Source organism: Mustelus asterias, chromosome 11 (assembly GCF_964213995.1).
Source record: "Mustelus asterias chromosome 11, sMusAst1.hap1.1, whole genome shotgun sequence".
NCBI classification, from domain to species: Eukaryota; Metazoa; Chordata; class Chondrichthyes; order Carcharhiniformes; family Triakidae; genus Mustelus; species Mustelus asterias.
Window position 1 is genome coordinate 51,725,812 of NC_135811.1, and position 19,825 is coordinate 51,745,636.

The window sequence follows — 19,825 nt, forward strand, 5'->3', positions numbered from 1 at the left end:
TCCAACTCATGAGGTTTGAGAGAGAGCTACAGGGAAGAAACGAAAGGGAATTGAGACAGATTGCAACAGCTGGGAAGAACCTAACTTTACATAATGGCAAATTAAATGAACCTTAGCCCAGAGACGCATTATGATTTTCTGAAGTATTTCCGATATGTCCCAAAACTTAAAGAGGAGGATTCTAAATGTTATTTATTTGTGTCACATGTAGGCTTATATTAACATTGCAATGAAGTTACTGTGAAAATCCCCTAGTCACCACACTCCGGCACCTGTTCGGAGATACTGAGGGAGAATTCAACTTGGCCAATGTATCTAACCAGCATGTCTTTCGGACTGTGGAAGGAAATCGAAGCACCCAGAGGAAACCCATGCAGACATGGGGAGAATGTGCAGACTCCCCACAGACAGTGACCGAAGCCGGATCCCTGGTGCTGTGGGGCAGCAGTGCTGGCAGCAGTGCTAACCACTGTGGTTTTGTCACAGCACTCCAAGAACTGGCAGCTCAATTACAACGGCGAATAGAGTTCTGGATCCTTCTGATACAAGGGTAGCAAAAACCTCTGAGGTTTATTCCATGCTGCCTGCTTGACCGTTCTACCAGTTACGATCAGGCAAAGGCTGCTTGCCCAGTGCCAATGGACAGCTGTCAGAGGTCTATCATCAATGCTTCTGGAACACTTGTAAAAAAGAAAACCCACTCAGATTTGCCTAGAATTTGGAAGAATTGACTAGTTAGCTTTTAACAGAAAATTGGAGAATTTTTCATTGTTCAGTATCAAAATCTATGAAGGGGTATGGGCCAAAGGCAGGAACATGGAGTGAGGTTGTAGATCAAGCCTGGTCTTACTGAATGACTAAAATGTCTACTCCTGTTTCTATATTCCTATGTTCTACCCTCACTTCCACCATGATTATTCACTCTCTGCTTTTCAATCAGAGAGTGATGCAGAAAGAGATGATGCCATGGGACAAGAAATGTGAAAAATAATCTTCAGATAGTGTAGAGAGATTATCATGCAGTGTTACTATTTCAGCAGCTGTGCTTTTACAGTGGTTTAGTTGATTGCATATTCCTTGGTAAAGTAATTATTAGAGCCCCAAAGCCCTTTTAAATGCTTGAAAGTACATCACCAGATGATCTTAGAGTCATTGCATGCTTCATTGGGCAATTTTGGCAAACTAGTCTTGCCCAAAGGGATCAAAGATCCTGTGAAAGTAAATCTGTGCCATGAGCAACAAACAGGGAGGCAAGTGCGGCAGGATTGTGACAGATTGGTTTCTCCAGTAGTACTTAAGTTACTTAATCTTTTTTTCTAATGCCTGACATCTGTTCAATATAACTTAAAATGTACGGAAGATGGGTTTGCTGTTGATCCATTCCAGCCAGCGGAGATGTTCCCCGAGTCCGGGCCTAGCCGTCAGTAAGGCCTCACTTGACGTTGTCCATCACCATGTGCACCAATCCTCGATGGTGGACAGTGTGGCCTGCAAAGCTTTGTCTCAATTGTTCCCCAGGTGTTGAACCAGGACAGAAGTACGGTGGAGAGCAGCAGCAGGGCAAGCATTCACAAGAGATGTTCTGCTTGTGTTTAGAATCTGGACTCCCAGCCTTACCACCATCTTATCCCTACTGGCAGACAGATGAGTGCCTGGTTTAGAAGCATAGAAAATAAGAAGCAGGAGTTGACCATTTGGCCCTTTGAGCCTGCATTCATTTTTATCATGGCTGATCATTAAATTCAGTAGTCCTGATCCCACCTTCCCATCCATATCGCTTGATCCCTTTAGCCCCAATAACTGTATCTAATTTCTACCAGAACGGCGTGGAGGCTTTGGAGAGAGTACAGAGGAGGTTTACCAGGATGTTGCCTGGTATGGAGGGGCTTAGTTATGAGGAGAGATTGGGTAAACTGGGGTTGTTCTCCCTGGAAAGACGGAGAATGAGGGGAGACTTAATAGAGGTGTATAAAATTATGAAAGGCATAGATAGGGTGAACGGTGGGAAGCTTTTCCCCAGGTCGGTGGTGACGTTCACGAGGGGTCATAGGTTCAAGGTGAAGGGGGGGAGGTTTAACACAGATATCAGAAGGACATATTTTACACAGAGGGTGGTGGGGGCCTGGAATGCGCTGCCAGGCAAGGTGGTGGAGGCGGACACACTGGGAACGTTTAAGACTTATCTAGACAGCCATATGAACGGAGTGGGAATGGAGGGATACAAAAGAATGGTCTAGTTTGGACCAGGGAGCGGCACGGGCTTGGAGGGCCGAAGGGCCTGTTCCTGTGCTGTATTGTTCTTTGTTCTTTGTTGTTCTTCTTGAAATCGCACAATGTTTTGGCTCTAACTATTTTCTTTGGTAGTGAATTCCACACATTTCCCACTCTCTGGGTGTAGAAGTTTTTCCTCACCTCAGTTCTAAGTCCTCAGTTCTTATCCTCAATCTATGACCCTTAGTTCTAGACTCCCCACACAATTGGGAACATTCTTTCTGAATCTACCCTGTCTAACCCTGTTAGAATTTTATAAGTTTCTATGAGATACCCTCTCGCTCCTCTCAATCTTTGCTGAGTTATGTTTAGTTCTGAGATGCAACTCATGCAGATTGCATGGAGGCAGACATAGCTCGTCAGATCACTTCTCTGGTCCAGCAAGCCGTCCACTTGGGCTTGGGAGCCACATGTGATCCTGACAGTGGGATCCACGGCATGCCAATAAAATTCCAGCTTTTCTTTGAGCACTGTCCAGTCTCCGAGAACTTGACGTATGTGATTTCTTTATTTTTTGGAGGGGTTTGTGCAATGTATAGTCAGAGAATCATAGAACTTAAAGCGTAGGAGATCATTCGGTTCATCCTGTTGTTCTTGCCCTTTAAGAGAGTGAATCTAATTAGTCCCACTTTCTTAATCTTTCCTCATTGTCCTGAATTTTCTTTTCTTTTCAAGTCTCATCAGGTTTCAATTTCCCACAGTGAATATTTTTTGACGATGGAGTAGCGACGGAAAATGTAATCATCCTCAAATTTCTTTCTGCATTCCTTGTGGTGATTTGCAGATCTCTGAGAGTTTGAACAACTATTTACATTTCAATACTACAGATTGTATACAGAGAAAGAGCTGTCAAGATAATTTTTCCATGCAGTGGATAGCAGTTGGCCAACAAATAGACCATAGAAAGGGAAGAGGAACCACTGTGGGCAGTGCCAAATGTGACCGAGTTGGGAGTTGTATTGCTTCTTGAGTGAGACGGTTGCGGGCTCAAAATCCCACACCAGAGACTTGTCACAAAGATTAAGAGTAACGCTCCAGAGCAGCGCTGAGGTGGTGCTGCACTGCCTGACTGACTGTCTTTTTGGATGAGATGTTAAACCAAGGTCTACTGTTCTCCCACAGAGAGATAAAAAATCCAACTGTGCTATTTCAGAGAAGAGTAGAGGAGTTATCCTCAGTGTCCTGGACAATACTAATTCCTCCATCAACATCACAAAAACACATCTCTTTTATCTTTATTTCATGACTATTTGTGGAACCTTGATGGGAACAAATTAGCTGTTGCGTTTCCTACATTACAGCAGTGCCTCCATTTCAGGAGTACTTCAAGAGGGCTGGCACGATGGCACAGTGGTTAGCACTGTTGCCTCACAGCGCCAGGGACTCGGGTTCAATTCCACTGTGTGGAATTTGCATATTCTCCCCGTGTCTACATGGGTTTCCTCCGGGTGCTCCGGTTTCCTCCCATAGTCCAAAGATGTGCCGGCTAGGTGGATTGGCCATGCTAAATTGACCCTAGTGTCAGGGGATTCGCAGGGTAAACGTGTGGGGTTACAGGAATAGAGCCTGGGTGGGATTGTGGTCGGTGTGGACTCGATGGGCCGATTGGACTCCTTCTGCACTCTGATTAACCGTAAAGCGCTTTGGGATGTCCTGAGATTGTGGAAGGCACTATATAAGTATTTCTTTTTCTTTAAAGCACACATTGAAAGAGAAGGATCTAGAGTAGACATTTAGGTTAGGTGGATTGGCTATGTTAAATTGTCCCTCGGTGACCCAAGACGTGAAGGTTAGAGCGGGCAGCGGGGTAAATATGTGGGGTTACGGGGATAGAGCAGAGGGGTGGAATGGGTAAGATGCTTTCTCGTAGAGTCGGTGCAGAGTCGGTGCAGACTCGATGGGCCGAATGGCCTTCTGCACTGTAGGGATTCTATGATTTGAAAGCTCAGGTGGAAGATAGCAAGGGAGCATAGGAGGGCAGGTGTTTCAGTGGAAGGATGTGCTGTTTGTTGGTGCAGCGCTGATATTAAACAGAGGGAATAGAGCGTGGTATGGCTTGTATTAGAGGAGCAGAAGAAAAGAAGGTTTGAAGGTGACAACCTGAAAGTTGTTGCCTGGGCTAATGAAACCAGTACGACAGGAGTGATGAGGATTTTGGCTTTACTAAAACGATAGTGGCACAGTGGTAATGTCACTGGGCTGATAATCCCAAGGACTTGGCTAATGCTGTGGGGACATGGGTTCAAATCTCATCATGACAGCTGATGGAATTTAAATTCTATTAATTGATAATTCTGGAACTGAAAAACTAGTCTCAGTAATGGTGAGCATGAAATCATTGTTGATGGTCATAGAAACCCATTTGATTCCCTAATCTCCTTTAGGGAAGGAAATCTGTCACCCGTACCTGGTCTGGCCTAATGTGACTCCTGTCCTGACTCTCAACTACCCTCTGAAACGGCCTAGCAAACAAGCTGTCCATTTCAAGGATAATTAAAGAGGGGCAACGTGGTGTTACAGTAATTAGCACTGCTGCCTCACAGCGTCAGGGATTCGGGTTTGATTCCCGGCTTGGGTCACTGCCTGTGTAGAGTTTGCACATTCTCCCCGTGTCTGCTTGGGTTTCTTTCGGGTGCTCCTCCCATAGTGCAAAGATGTACGGGTTAGATGGATTAGCCATGCTAAATTGCCCCTTAGTGTCAGGGGGATCAGCTAGGGTAAATGCATAGGGTTATTAGTATAGGGCCTGGGTGGGATTGTGGTTGGTGCAGACTCGATGGGCTGAATGGCCTCCTCCTGCACTATGGGGATTCTATGAAATGTTGTCCTTGCCCACGTAAAGATGTGTTTGGTTTTCAGTGACAGATCGAGAAGCACTGGGTATTTCAAAACCTTTGCCAAAGGCAGAATACTCTTTATTTCTCACACCTTGCATTCCCTACCTCGGCTGAGAATTCCTTAAGCAGCTTCTGAGGCAGTACTAGCTGTTGCCTGGCATGTCCATTTGCTAGAATTTGGCTTTTTCCTAACATGTATTCTTGGTACAGACAGAATGTTTGCTCTAGTGGGGAAGAGCATAATAAGAAGCCATCACTGTAAGCTCATCACCAACACATCCAATGGGGAATTCAGAAGAAACTTCTATCCAAAGAGCGATAAAAATGTGGTACTCACAACCACGAGGAGTTGTTGAAGTATAGAATCAGAGAATCCTTACAATACAGAAGAAGGCTATTCGGCCCATCGTCGACACCCACACCGACGGCAATCCCACCCAGGTCCCATCCACGTAACCCCACTTATTTACCCTGCTTAACTCCCTGAAACAAAGGGGCAATTTGGATGGCCAATCCATCTCACCTGTACATCGTTGGACTGTGGGAGGAAACCGGAGTACCCAGAGGAAACCCAAGCAGGCACTGGGAGAATGTATAAACTTGACACAGGCAGTCACTCGAGGACAGAATTGAACCCGGTTCCTTGGAACTGTGAGGCAGCAATGCTAACCACTGTGCCACCATGCTGCCAAATAGTTTATATGCATTTAAGGGGAAAACTAGACAAACCTATGAGGGAGAAGGGAGTAGAAGGTTACAATGGCAATGGCAGAAAAGATTGAAGGAATCTTGAGCATGAACACCAGCTGGGCCAAACAGCCTGTTTCCTGGCCATGTATTTTATGTAGCTCTTTGTAAACACTTCCAAATGCAATCCAAGCCTCCTATGAACTAACACCTTTATGTGCCTTTATTAGTCTGGAAGGCTCAGTTTAACAGTTAATCCCTATGCACAATATTGCACCCATTGAAAAAGACAGAAAGTAACATGTGACTGTTGTGGACAGGTTAAAACAAATGATCAGATTGATTTACAGAATAATCAGAACGCAGCAGGACATTCAACAGCATATCAGTATAAAACATAATGAATACAGGATCAGCACACAAGGAGTTAGTGTATTCTTTCAGAATTGTGATTTTCAGTGTCTCTTAAAACAGGACTTGTCTGTGAATTAGATGAATTTTATTTGCTGGTAGACCTTCAAAATGAAACATTTGTAAATGACCAAAGTAAATTCTAGTCACCCTTTTGTCAAAGGTAATGCTTTGCAGGGCTCACTGTGCTTATTTGATGGGTCTTATTCAGATATTATCAACTAGACAAAGTGAGTTTTTAGAATATCTAGCCCCTGATTTCTAGCTTATATTTTCACTTGGTGTGTTCGTAGTACATTGACTGGAGCAGAGATGAGACACATTAGTCTAACAGCTCCATGATAACTTACTGTAACGCAGCAGATACCTCAATTTTCCAACAGAGACATTCGAGGCAAAATTTGACATGGGAGAGGTAGCAACGGTAATATTGCATCTGCTGCCCATTATACATCCAGTCTGACAATCAGTCCCTATTGATTTAAATGGAACTGCAGGCTGTATAACTGGTAGGAGATGCTGTCACCCCCTTTACTTCCCCAAGTCAAATTTCAACCCCTCCGTCTATACTAGTGGTAGGAATTCTCAGTTCTACTGAGCTGTTTCCCTCGGGAAAATAATAGAAACATAAAACAAAACTAAGTTCCGATGACAGCCCAGTCTGTTTGGCAATACAGGAGACCACAATGTTTAAAATACATTGGAAAATTAAAAAAAAAACAAGTTGTGTTTATCTTGGAACACATCACACCATAAAGTGCTTCACATGAGTTGCTCAGTCAAGTGCTGTGACTGTTGTTACATAGATTACATAGATGGGCATATCTTACCTCATTTAATTGTTGCCAGAGATAATACCAGCTCTGGCTGGCAGTAAATATATTGCGACTACCAGGTGTGATTAAGCTCATCACTAGGAAAATTACAGACAACAGGTAACATGTATATGTGGTAAGAACCACCAGCAACACCAAACTTTGCCCCCCCATCCCCCCCACCAAAACTCTGCCCCCTCTCCCCCCAAGCTTAAAACTGGCAATGGTTTCCCTTAACTAGGGATGGGCAATAAATGCTGGACAGTTCGCAATGTCCATGTTCCACAATTGAATTTAAAAAATAAACACTCGAGGCATAACTCCCTAAACCAGGACTAGGACAAATGTACAGTTCTCAAAGTTGTCAGCCTCTTTCCCATTTAGAATTTAACATCCTTGCATAGAGGCATGCTATCTCAAGAATTCTACATTCTGTATCTTTTCTGTGACCATTGTGTTAGTAAATTATTTCTGTTGCTGTTCACTAATAAGATACTCTGCAATCATACACACAGTATTCCTTTGGGTAGATGACTCTGCCTTTCAGGCGTTGGGGCAGAAGTGTGTCAAATTTGCCCCCCCACACAAAAACATTTTGAGAAATACTCAATCATTCTGCTCCCATTATAATTGATTATTCTTGCACAGACTTCCTGACCTCTAATTGAATGCATTGGTGGACTCAAATTTCACTGCAAATTGAGGACAGGCTTAATGACAGCTCATGAAGCGATGATGCCTGCGACAGCTTGCTACACTTATTTCTGCTACCAGCCACTTGCTGCGCGACGTTTTAAAACACTTACTTGCAGCATGAATAGTGTCAGCATTTCACGCTGTGGCCTCTGACCCCACTTATCTGAGTACCACAGCTTAGAAATCAGAAGGGTCTTTTGCCTTTCTTGAATGGCTACACACTGTTTGTCCAAGCTCATTTTATTGAACAGAAATAAGGAAGGAGTGGGAGTGCAGTCCATTATAATTTGATGGCTTGCATTGTAATTGAAGGATTTAATCTGTGTAGTAAGGTTACCCAAACTGATACAGTGGCTATGCCGGGAGTTGCATCCTTCATGTCGTGCTTAGTGTAACCTAGCTTTTACACTGGACTCGATAGAGGAAATTTTAACTCTTTGACTAAGACTAATGAGGTGCCAAGTTAGTTTTATCAAGCTGGGCACCATTTAAATGCAGCACGTAAGCTGCCCACTTTGAAACATACCCGCCAAAGACATTTCACCACCTTAGAATCCCTACAGTGCAGAAAGAGGCCATTCGGCCCATCGAGTCTGCACCAACCACAATCCCACCCAGGCCCTACCCCCATATCTCTACATATTTACCCCCAAATCCCTCTAACCTATGCATCCCAGGACACTAAGGGCAATTTTAGCATGGCCAATCAACCTAACCCGCACATCTTTGGACAGTGGGAGGAAACCGGAGCACCCGGAGGAAACCCACACAGACACGAGGAGAATGTGCAAACTCCACACAGACAGTGACCCAAGCCGGGAATCGAACCCAGGTCCCTGGAGCTGTGAAGCAGGTTTTAAAATTAATTCATGGGAAATGGGTGTCGCTGGCTGGCCAGCATTTATTGTCCGTACCCAGTTGCCCGGGGGCAGTTGACAGTCAACCACATTTCTGTGGCTCTGGACTCACATGTAGGCCAGATCAGGTAATGACCTAAAGGATATGAGTGCACCAGAGAGGTTTTTCTGTCAATTGACAATGGTTTCATGGTCATCAGTAGATTCTTAATTCAAGATCATTTTAATTGAATTCAAATTCCACCATCTGCCATGGCAGGATTCGAACCCGGGTCCCCAGAACATTAGCTGAGTTTCTGGATTAATAGTCGAGTGATAATATCACTAGACCACCACCTCCCCATTTTACTCCGTTTCTATCAGGTGAAGAGAGTTTTAAACTTCCTGTCTTATTCATCGTTGAACAGTGTGAGTGAATTGTTTGTACTTCAGAACTGATGGTGGATAATGGACAAAGAAATATGATATCAGTGATGGAACATTATAGAGTGTAAGGTGAGATTGGAGCCAAAGTGCCATTTAAGAATCGAAGGATCTTCGCTCCTGTCCATATGACATGCAAACTGGGAGTGCTTGAAGCTTGTAGCTTAAGGGTACCTGGCATAGCAAGAGTTAATGTGGGACTGGGAACAGTATCATCCAAGGTGTGCTGTAAAGGGCCACGTGATCAGAGAGTCAGTGTGAGAGTATGCAGGGCCCTGTGTGGAAGCTCGGAGTTTGGATTATACTCTGTATATATGTCCATAGTTATGTGTTACCAACAAACACTTGTTTAACCAGAACCTCTTTGTGAGCGATCAACTGAAAACATACAACAACAACGCTGACTGTGGACAAGCAAAATAAAGCAATCCATTTATGACTTTTTGTTTAATTTCTCAAGTTATTAAACATATAAATGTTGATATAATTATGAAGCATGCGCCACGTATTTTAAAATTCTAATTTATTCCACTGAAATTAATGATAATCTTCTGAGGTTTTGGAATTATGCCAGAGATGGCATAATGTATACTCAGAAAATTGGCCAGATCATTACTTTAGTACAATTAGAGAGCAAAGGCACGCATGTTCCATACTAAGCTAAAAGCTAAACTTCTGCAGCTGTACTCCAACGCTACTTTCAGAATGTTACTTGGAGACTATGTCACGACGATCCTCGTGTTGTGAATGCTACCTCTCTGACTCCCTCTTCTGTTTGAACTGCTTAGCAAATGCTTCAGGGTTTCAGAACATAAATCAAAGTTGAGATGAGTTAAACATTTCAGTATATGTTTGGAGATTTGGAGCAGCTGTGGCATGTACCTTCCCTATCAGCCTTCTGTGTAAAGGCACCATTCAAAGGGACTAGCAAATCCAAGGTTATATTTATGGTTTGTATGGAACTAGCGGCCTCTGCTGACCTTGATAATGTTGGGTCATGACTAAATACCTCGATACCAAGTACAGAGGAAATAAGTGTGATCCCTAATAGGATAGGCCCTATCTATAGACATTGCTTCAGGGCAGGATCAGGCTGCACTGAGATGAACTCAGTGGTTGGTCAGCCCAGCAATACTCATTATCAAGGCTCACTCGGGTAAGGTACTGGAGAGAAAAGGGGAATAATAAACATGGCCACATGAAGGGACTTTTTGTGAACTGATTTTCATTGTCGAGTTTCAGCTTGATATCCATTCACAAAGTTTTGAATCCGTCCGACCACATTGTATTTGCCATTGAAAACTCAGGGGAAGCTGTGATGGACTTTGTTTTCTTTTTCTTGCAGACGTATTATGAAGATGGGGAGTATATTATTCGGCAGGGAGCTCGTGGGGACACTTTCTTCATTATTAGCAAAGGAAAGGTAAGTATTATTGCCAACATTTAGAGGTTAAGGAATCACAGTCAGAATATAATTGCAATGCAATCAGAAAACCAAGCTAACCTCTGTCGGGTCCTTAAGATGGCTGGAATTGAGTACTGTGTATAGCATTCCTACTGAGGTATTCGAGAAAGAGCTAACAAAATGGACAATAAGAACAAATTCTTGCTTGGCAGTAAGCCAAGGACACATGTCTTCCAATGCACAATATGTACCGCATGGATGAGCTGTCTACAAGTTATGTAAAAGCAAGATGAATGTGTTCTCTTGTCAGAGATTAGTTGACCTGTGAAACAGGTTGCAGAGTTCTGAAGTGAATGCAGACTCTTCAAGACCTATTTCAAATTGGAATCGGGATAATCTTGTACTACTGAAAGATCCAGCTCCTGATATACTCATCTTAAATATATTTTCTTTTATTCATTCAAGGGATGTTGGCATCGCTGGCTAGACCAGCATTGATTGCCCATTCCTAATTGCCCTTGAGAAGGTGGTGGTGAGTTGAACCGCTGCAGTCCATGTGATGTAGGTACCCACATGGTGCTGTTACGATGGAATTCCAGGATTTTGACCCAGCGACAGGGAAGAATGGCAATATATTTCCAAGTCAGGATGGTGAGTGGCTTAGAGCTGCTGGTGTTCCAATGAATCTGCTGCCCCTGTACTTCTAGATGGTAGTGGACGCGTTTGGAAGGTACTGTCCAAGGAGCTTTGGTGAGTTCCTTCAGTGCATCTGTAGGTTGTACACATGCCTGTTACTGTGCATAAATGGTGGAGGGAGAGAAGGTTTGTTTATAGGGGCTGCTTTGACCTGGATGTGTCGAGCTTCTTGAGTTCTGTTGAAGCTACACTCATCAAGGCAAGTTATTTTTTCAGGGTCAGCATTTATTGTCCATCCCTAAGAGTCATCCACATTGCTGTGGATCTAGAGTCATATGTAGGCCAGACCAGGTAAGGATGGCAGATTTCCTTCCCTAAAAGACATTAGTGAACCATCTGAGTTTTAATTCCAGATTTTCTTTTCAGTTCAAATTTTTACCATCTGCCATGATAGGATTTACATTGGAACTAGAAGCAAGAGTAGGCCATTTGGTCCTTTGAGCCTGCTATGCCATTCATTATGATCATGCCTGATCATCAAATTCAATATCCTGATCCCTCCTTCCCTCCATATCCCTTGAGCTCTTTAGCCCCAAGAGTTATATCTAATTTCTTTCTGAAATCATTTGAAAGGATTTGAACTTGGGTCCCCAGAACATTAAAAAACAAGAACAGAAAATGCTGGAAAGTCTCAGCAAGTCTGACAGCAGCTGTGGAGAGAGAATAGAGCCAATGTTTCGAGTCAGGATGACCGTTCATCAGAGCTGAAAGCAAGGAAAATCAGACAAGTTTTATATTAGTGAGGTGGGGGGAGGGGGGAAATCTGTAATTGATAGGAATGGCAAAGACAAAGGGAATGTAAATGGTGATGATAAAGGCTAAGAATCGTGCTAAGAGCGTCCATTAAGAGAACAGAATGTGTAAATGGCAGAACAAAGATGCAGAGAGTAGGATGTGACAGTGAGGTGGAGAGGAAACAAGATGGAAACTGAGATGTTGGAAATGGAAAAATAAAAATAAGAATATGGAACAAAAGGGATGAATAAGATGAAAAGAAGAAATGAAATAAAATAAATGGAGATTGAGTGGAGATGGAGGAGAGAGTTCATGCTCTGAAGTTCATGCTCAGTCCGGAAGAATGTAAAGTGTCTAATCGGAAGATGAGGTGCTGTTTCTCCAGTTTGTGTTGGACTCCACTGGAACATTGTAAACAGGCCAAGGAAGGACATGTGGACAGGAGAGCCTTTATCATCACCATTTATATTCCCTTTGTCATTTGGTCAATGCCATTCCTATCAATTCCAGACCCCCGCTCACCCTCACCTTACTAGTATAAATCTTGTCCGATTATCCTTGTCTTCAGCTCTGACGAAGAGTCATCCTGACTCGAAACATTGACTCTATTCTCTCTCCACAGATGCTGTCAGACCTGCTGAGATTTGCCAGCATTTTCTGTTTTTGTTTCAGATTCCAGCATCCAGAGTATTTTGCCTTTATCTCCAGAACATTACTCCGGGCCTTTTGGTTACTAGTCCAGTGACAATAGTGGCGAGTACTCCATCACACAGCTAACTTGTGGCTGTATTATAAACAATGAGAGCCCCGGGATTGTTATATGCAGTTACACAGTGCTGTTTCATAATGTAACTGTTACCCTTAGACATCCTTTTATTTATGGAAATCAATTTTAAATATTTCTTACCTTGTATCTGGCAATTTACCAGCTCAGTTGGTTTCCTCAGGCAACTTTTATTAGTGACACGAATATCCCAGCTTTCTGTGAGGATGAAATCTAAATATTGATGTTTCTGACAGTTGCATTGATGGACATGTTCAGAGGAAAAATACATTTTATCATATTTGCAGGATGTTTAACCCTGCTTATGTGAAGCTGGTAACCTCAGCAAAGAACAGTTAAAGCTTTGGGGAAAATGTGATACTCAGTGCATGGAGCTTACTTTGGTTCCAAAGGGGCATACTCAGCCTCCAGGAATGCTCACTTGATGAAGGAGAAGCGCTCCGAAAGCTTGTGAATCCAAATAAACCTGTTGGACTTTAACCTAGTTTTTTGAGACTTCTTACTTTAGCCTCCAGGTAGTTAATAATGTATCTGTTCAGCCGAGCAAACTGTGTTTAGCTTTCTTTCTGCAAAAGTAATAAATTTCCAACCACAGAAAACGATTACAATTTATTAGTGTAGTAGCTTAATTTAACCTGAATGTTGTCTGTCTTGATCTAAAGGTTTAGTAATACTGTGGAACCTCTTTCATGTTCATGAGGTTATTAACCACTCTTGCAGTTGCAATTTAATATCACCCATTCCACTTTTATTTTCCTTGAGGATTGAGATAATTTATCATGACACTAGGACATAAAGGAAGTGTAAGGCAGTCGGAATACTTTTGAATAGTTCTAAGAGAGAGCCAGCACAAGGGCAATAGGCTGAATGGCCTCCTATGCTGTGGTCTTAGGGACTCATTTATCCAACACGAGCATCTAAATTTTTCTTGCCATTGCCCTAATGCAATGGTTTGACCCCAAAGTTAGATTCAAATTCACCTGAGTGTATGTGGTCACTGACCACTCTTAACGAAGAAAGAAGTCATTTAAAATTAGAAGCTCTGAATGTACACAATGGGGATGGCCTCTGTACAAATAGACGCTCTTGCCACTCTTGTCATATAACACCTTTTTCTTTCTCCCTCACTATGAACACATACACCAATCCATTGCTAGTGGCCTGACTGGAACTCCAGATCTGTCATTTGATTTTTTTTCCATTTCTTCCATTTAACAAGCCCAATGATTTTGTTGATTTGACACATTTCTGTTTGACTGGAACTAAATGGATTCATTTGAATCCAGAGGATTATGTGTTTTTACCATGAATTGTCAGGTGGATACAGTACTGCATTTGAAAAGACTCCTGCCATCTCGGTGGTTTGGGGGCGGGGACGGGGCGGGGGGGTGCAGCGTTGGGAATGAATAGCTAATTATGCATTGGAAAGGGAACTTGGTGCAAACAAGACCTGGGGAAAGTTATTTCCATGTGCAATTCCTCTATTTCTGAAATTGATCGGGACGATGGTTGAAGCCAAGAAGAACGCCAAGAAAATCATCAAGAAAGTGCCACCCAAGAGCGGCAAGAAGAGGAGGAAGTCCAGGAAGGAGAGTTATTCCATCTACATCTGCAAAGTGATGAAGCAGGTTCACCCCGACACCAGCATCTCCTCCAAGGCCATGGGCATCATGAACTAGTTTGTCAATGACATCTTCGAGCACATCGCAGGCGAGGCTTCCCACCTGGCCCATTACAACAAGCGCAGCACCATCAGCTCCTGGGGCACTCAGACAGCAATTGGCGGCTGCTGCCCAGGGAACTGCCCAAGCGTGCCATGTCAGAGGGGGCAAAGGTGGTAACCAAGTACACCAGTTCCAAGTGAAACTATACCACGTACTGAAAAGTGCACCCATTAATTCCTCTTTTAAAATGAATCCTTGTTGCCTGAAATGATTCAAGGGGCAATGTATTGCTCAATATGGCACTGGGCTATACAGACCTAGGAAACCCCAAGCTCCAGTCTTGGCCTGCAATGAGTGAACTAATGTCAGCCAGGAAGGCGGTTGGTCTCACCTTTGCCACAGCATGAATGGCCTGGAGAAGGAAAAATCAATCGGGTCTTGTTCTTCAATATTCACTGACCCAAATGCCCATGTGTGGAGACATAGAATTGTGATAGAATCTGTTGTGAAGACTTCTGAGGTGAAATAGCGAGGTAAGTCTCACTGTCTGTAGGAATGACCATTTGGGCAAGATATTAGGGGGCTTGTCAATCCTTGCAGGATTATCCCCTGTCGTCCAGAAGGGGACTGCGCCTTTGGGAGATCAGGAAGGATAATTTGGATGAAAGGGAAACAGTCTCTAGTCCTGTTACCAGAAGTAACAATCTGATTGGTTCTTTGGCAGGTGAATGTAACACGGGAAGAGTCGTCAAATGAAGAGGCTGTATTCCTTCGCACGTTAGGGAAAGGAGATTGGTTTGGAGAAAAGGCTCTTCAGGGGTAAGTCCAATGGCAGATAGCCTGCTCGGCTGTAGCATGTTAATATGAACTCATTTCTCATTGAAAACAATGTGGTTACTTTTCTTTTAAAGCCAAATTGCTGGTTTGACTTTTTTTTATGGGAGGTTGAATGTTTTTGTGTTCCAGGAGTTTCCACTGGCGTACCTAATTCTGTTTTCACCCAGTATCTACCTCCTGAATCTTTGAACATTGTTGGAGCATGTTGCAATATTCTCCAAAGTGAAACTGGCTGATTCGCAGACTCACACAGGGATTGAGCCACATAGCTCTGTGAAGCTCAGTTGTCATACATAATCTCCACTCACTGAATCCTTGTAGCTGTTGTTCCACAATCCGCATTGGCGCAAAAATATCAGTGCAAGCACCCCGGCAAAGATTCAAACCTTGCTTCTCCCATATATGAAACCCTTCCCAAGATGTGTTAATCATAGAATAGAATCCGTACATTGGGTGAGCTGGGGTGGGATTGTTGTCGGTGCAGGCTCGATGGGCTGCAGGGTTTGTATGAGATAGAGTGAGCTGCTTAACAGCTTGGGTGCCTAGTAAAGGTTGAAAGACATTTACACTTTGATGGCCTTCACCAAGAGTTTCATAGTAATAATGGGATCGAGGATGTTGGTTAACTGTTAATGCCCTAAGATAGGGCACCAAACATGACACTGTTATGCAAACATTAATGTGCTTGGCTTAAACTTCCCTCTGTGCTGTTTCAATGGATAAATTGGCTCATTTGTTATTCCCTCCTAAAATAGCATGGCGAGGAATTTCAGCAGAATGTGCCAGGCATTTGTCCATTGCTATCCTGTGGCCTGGTTCCAAGGCCTGGGAGTGATAAGTTAGCCTTTAAGCAAGAAATGTTGAGTCAGCAGCTTTGGCTGCCTGCTTCCCATTTGTATCCATCAGCGGTGAGGACCTGCTTCAAGGTCAACACATGACATTTCCACTCAGGCTATGGGTTGTAAGCCATGTGTGCAGTTGGATCACTGCCCGCATGTGTACGACACAAAGCTGCCCTGATTACATTTTGATGTTGTGGAAACCTTCAGTGCTGTTTATTCATGCCCCTCAGGTCTTACCAGCAGCACTTCTTTTTCATGTACTGTGAAGTTACCCACCAGGACTAACTCAGTCTGCTGTACATTAAAAACTAGCAACAATCTATAGCAATGCTAATATTTAGATATAAAATACAAGAGTTTTTTTTATTAATCCTACAGTGCAGAAGGAAGCCATTCGGCCCATCGAGTCTGCACTGACAACAATCCCACCCTCTCCCTGTAGCCCCACATATTTACCCTGCTAATCCCTCAACACTAAGGGGCAATTTAGCATGGCCAATCAACCTAACCCGAACGTTTTTGGACTGTGGGGGGAAATCGGAGCGCCCGGTGGAAACCCACGCAGAGATGGGGAGAACGTGCAAACTCCACACAGACCAGGAATTGAACCTGGGTCCCTGGCGCTCTGAGCTAGCAGTGCTAACCACTGTGCCACATATCTTGCAGCTATAATGTCATGTTGCAAGAAATATCCATTTTATTATCACATTTTATTGTTAATGTTGTTCTCGTGTTAGTTTCAATTCATTTCACATTAACAATTTTTTTAATAGATGCAGTGACAAATATTTTGTTTTGAATGATCCATTATTGCTAGTTGTCGATGCCTCACAGGGAGGGTTCTGCAGCATGGCTCCTACCAGAAATTGAATTGTTTTTGTGACATAAATACAGCGACTATGATAGTACAGCTTTTGACATTCCAAGAATATGGTTGTGAAAATGCATCAAGGGTTGCTAGTGTAAAAACATTTAATGGGTACTTCTCAAATTCTATTTAGCTGGTTTAGCAAAAATGCCAGCCAATAGGTCCATAAAAGGTCAGGATGTATGTTCACGCTGGTAAGTGTTTCCACCCTGGGAGCAGGGAAACCTAGGGCACATTGTCCTCAGATAGGAGAGATGGTCATATGCAGTGTTTCTCAACAACTGGGAGCTGGTTATCCTAACCTCCCTTTGATCAGGAAGTGACACACTGCGACAGCAATACCAGCCAAAGAACCTCATGGTGAATGAAACAAAAAGGTGAAAATCAGCAGTGTCGGTTTTGTTACAGCGTAAACGATTGAGGATCTTGCAAGTTCTGAGATTCACACTCAAACAGATTTGATTTTATTCAGATTTTAACAACATGTGGAATATCATCATTGGGGAAAAATGGTTTCCTTCAGAGAAAATTGTTGTGATTATAGTTTATTTTATGTTTATATTATGTAAAGTGAATGCCTTGCATTACAATGTAGTTCTTGAGACTAAAGTATTGGCAATTTGGAAGTCGTGACGCTCTCTCTAATGAAGGCATACCTGTAATATGGCAAACTGCGCCACCAAAAAGAATATCACGGCAAAGGAACATTGCCCAGTAGCAGAGAAATGGGCAATATGAGCTGAACCTAGCGATCTGCAATCCTGTAGGAAAGATTGTTAGAAACATATCAGAAGTAGACAGATGGTGGCACAGTGATCAGCACTGCTGCCTCGCAGCGCCAGGGACCCAGGTTCAATTCCAACCTTGGGTGACTGTCTGTGTGGAGTTTGCACATTCTCTCTGTGTCTGGTGGGTTTCCTCCGGGTGCTCCAGTTTCCTCATACAGTCTGAAAGATATGCTGGCTGAATTATCATCAGTGTGATGATAATCATGTGAGTTATTGATGGGGAGGTGGGTGGACTCTGCTAGTTAGCACCCAGAGGGTGAAGATGAAAATTACCACCTAAGAACTCTGGTTTTATCAGCACAAAGAATAAGCGTGTTTCCAATGTATTGCCAGTACGAAGAGATTGTTTGAAGAATCAGCTGCAGCAGACCCAACAACTGGGTCCAAATCCATCCCAATTAGTTTTCACATGGGACCTTATTGACATTTCGCAACCTTTGCAGTCTGGCTGGTGCTGATTGGTACAGCAGATTGTCTTAGTCCCTCATCCTTTCCTGCGAGGAATTACAGCGTAACTTGGAAGCCTGAAGGGTAATGTAGCGTCACCAGAATAATACTGGGACTTGGAGGGTTAGATTATGGTGATAGATTGCTTACACTCGACTTGAGTATTAAAGTTTGAGGGGTGATCCGATCAAGGGCGGCATGCTGGCACAGGGACCTAGGTTCAATTCCAGCCATGGGTGACTCTCTTGTGGAGTTTGCACATTCTCCCAGTGTCTGCACGGATTTCCTCTGGGTACTTCGGTTTCCTCCCACAGTCCCAAGATGTGCAGGTTATGTGGATTGGCCATGCTAAATGGCATCTTAGTGTCTCACAATACATATATATAGGTTCGGGGGATTAGTGGAGTAAATCCATGTGATTACAGGGTAAGCCTGGGTAAGAGTTGGTGTAGACTCGATGGGCCGAATGACCTCCTTCTGCACTGTAGGGATTCTATGAAATTGATAAATGGATTTGATAGGGTAACTGCAGAAAAATCTAATCCCTCAAGTGGGGGAACCAAGATTGAGGAATCACAAATCTTAAAATTAAAATAAGGCTATTCAGCAGCATTATCAGAAAGCATATTGTGACACAAAGAGTATTGGCAATCTCAAATTGTCCCCTCCAAAATGATGGGGTTCATTGGGAGTACTCAGGTTGAGATCAATGGATGCCATGGTGTGTGGAGCCACTGTGGGTAAATGGAAATGAGGTACAAATTAACCACGATCAAATTGAATGGTATAGCAGGGCCGAGGGGCTGAACCCCTGTCCCCATGAAGCGCACAGGCCCTGAAAGTGGTGGCTGTGTTTGGCCCATCGCAAGAACTTCCAGGCTAATGGTGGAGCCTCGTAATTTTGCAGGATTTGTTTTTAAGGTGGACGCAATATTTTGAAATGGATGCATGAAGAAGCAGAGGGGATATGGAAATAAATATACAGCGCACATCAAATTGCCCAGAAGAGAAAACCTTTGAGGACCAGGAGCCTCTCCACAGGTGCTTTACATCCTGTCGGGTGCTGACACCTAGAGGATAATAAACTGCAATTTTGAACAGACTAATGGGTCTTAATAGTGCCACAGGGATTGCAATCTGTCTCTCTAAAGCATAGACATAATAGCTGCAGTAAGCGGTAATTCAATTTCTGCAGAGGGTGCATTGCACAGTCACTTTGTTAATGGGACTTTAATCGTGCTGGAACTCAAACACAGAGCATCTGATTCATCCTGGTCTTTTGATTTGGTATAGAAATTAAATTACCTGAAGTGCATCCGAAGCTTTTAACAATAAAAACCTTTTTTGGTGACATTAAACTTCTACATCTATAAATATCTGATTGAAGTTTCAAGATGCACATCAATGCATGGTTAATGCAGAAAGAAATACATATCTTGTACATAAATCAAGTGATGCTGGTGACAGAAGCCACAAGCATGAATATTGAACAGTTTTCAACATCATCGGAAAGCCATGATTGAGTACTCCTAGCTAATGTTTATCCTTGACAAGATATACCAGGGAATTTATTGTTTGTTTTAGTTGTTCATCAATGCTGCTTTCCATTGAGTCACAGTGTTACTCTTCAGATGGTCTGAAGTACAATTCAGAAATCACCTAGGCTTGGAGCGGCACAGTGGTTAGCACTGCTGCCTCACAGCGCCAGGGACCTAGGTTCAGTTTCAGTCTTGGATGGCTTCTGTGTGGAGCTTGCACGTTC

The 19,825-nt window shown here is 43.3% G+C and overlaps 1 protein-coding gene across 2 annotated transcripts in view; it reads left to right on the forward strand.

The window, feature by feature from the left end:
* Nucleotides 1-19,825, forward strand: part of prkg1b (protein kinase cGMP-dependent 1b) — a 722,012-nt gene that overhangs the window by 535,247 nt on the left and 166,940 nt on the right. For both annotated transcript variants that reach the window (XM_078223608.1, XM_078223609.1), the window contains exons 6-7: nt 10,343-10,420; nt 15,006-15,100. In XM_078223608.1, coding sequence (XP_078079734.1) covers nt 10,343-10,420; nt 15,006-15,100 — 173 coding nt within the window. The remainder of the gene's footprint in view (nt 1-10,342; nt 10,421-15,005; nt 15,101-19,825) is intronic.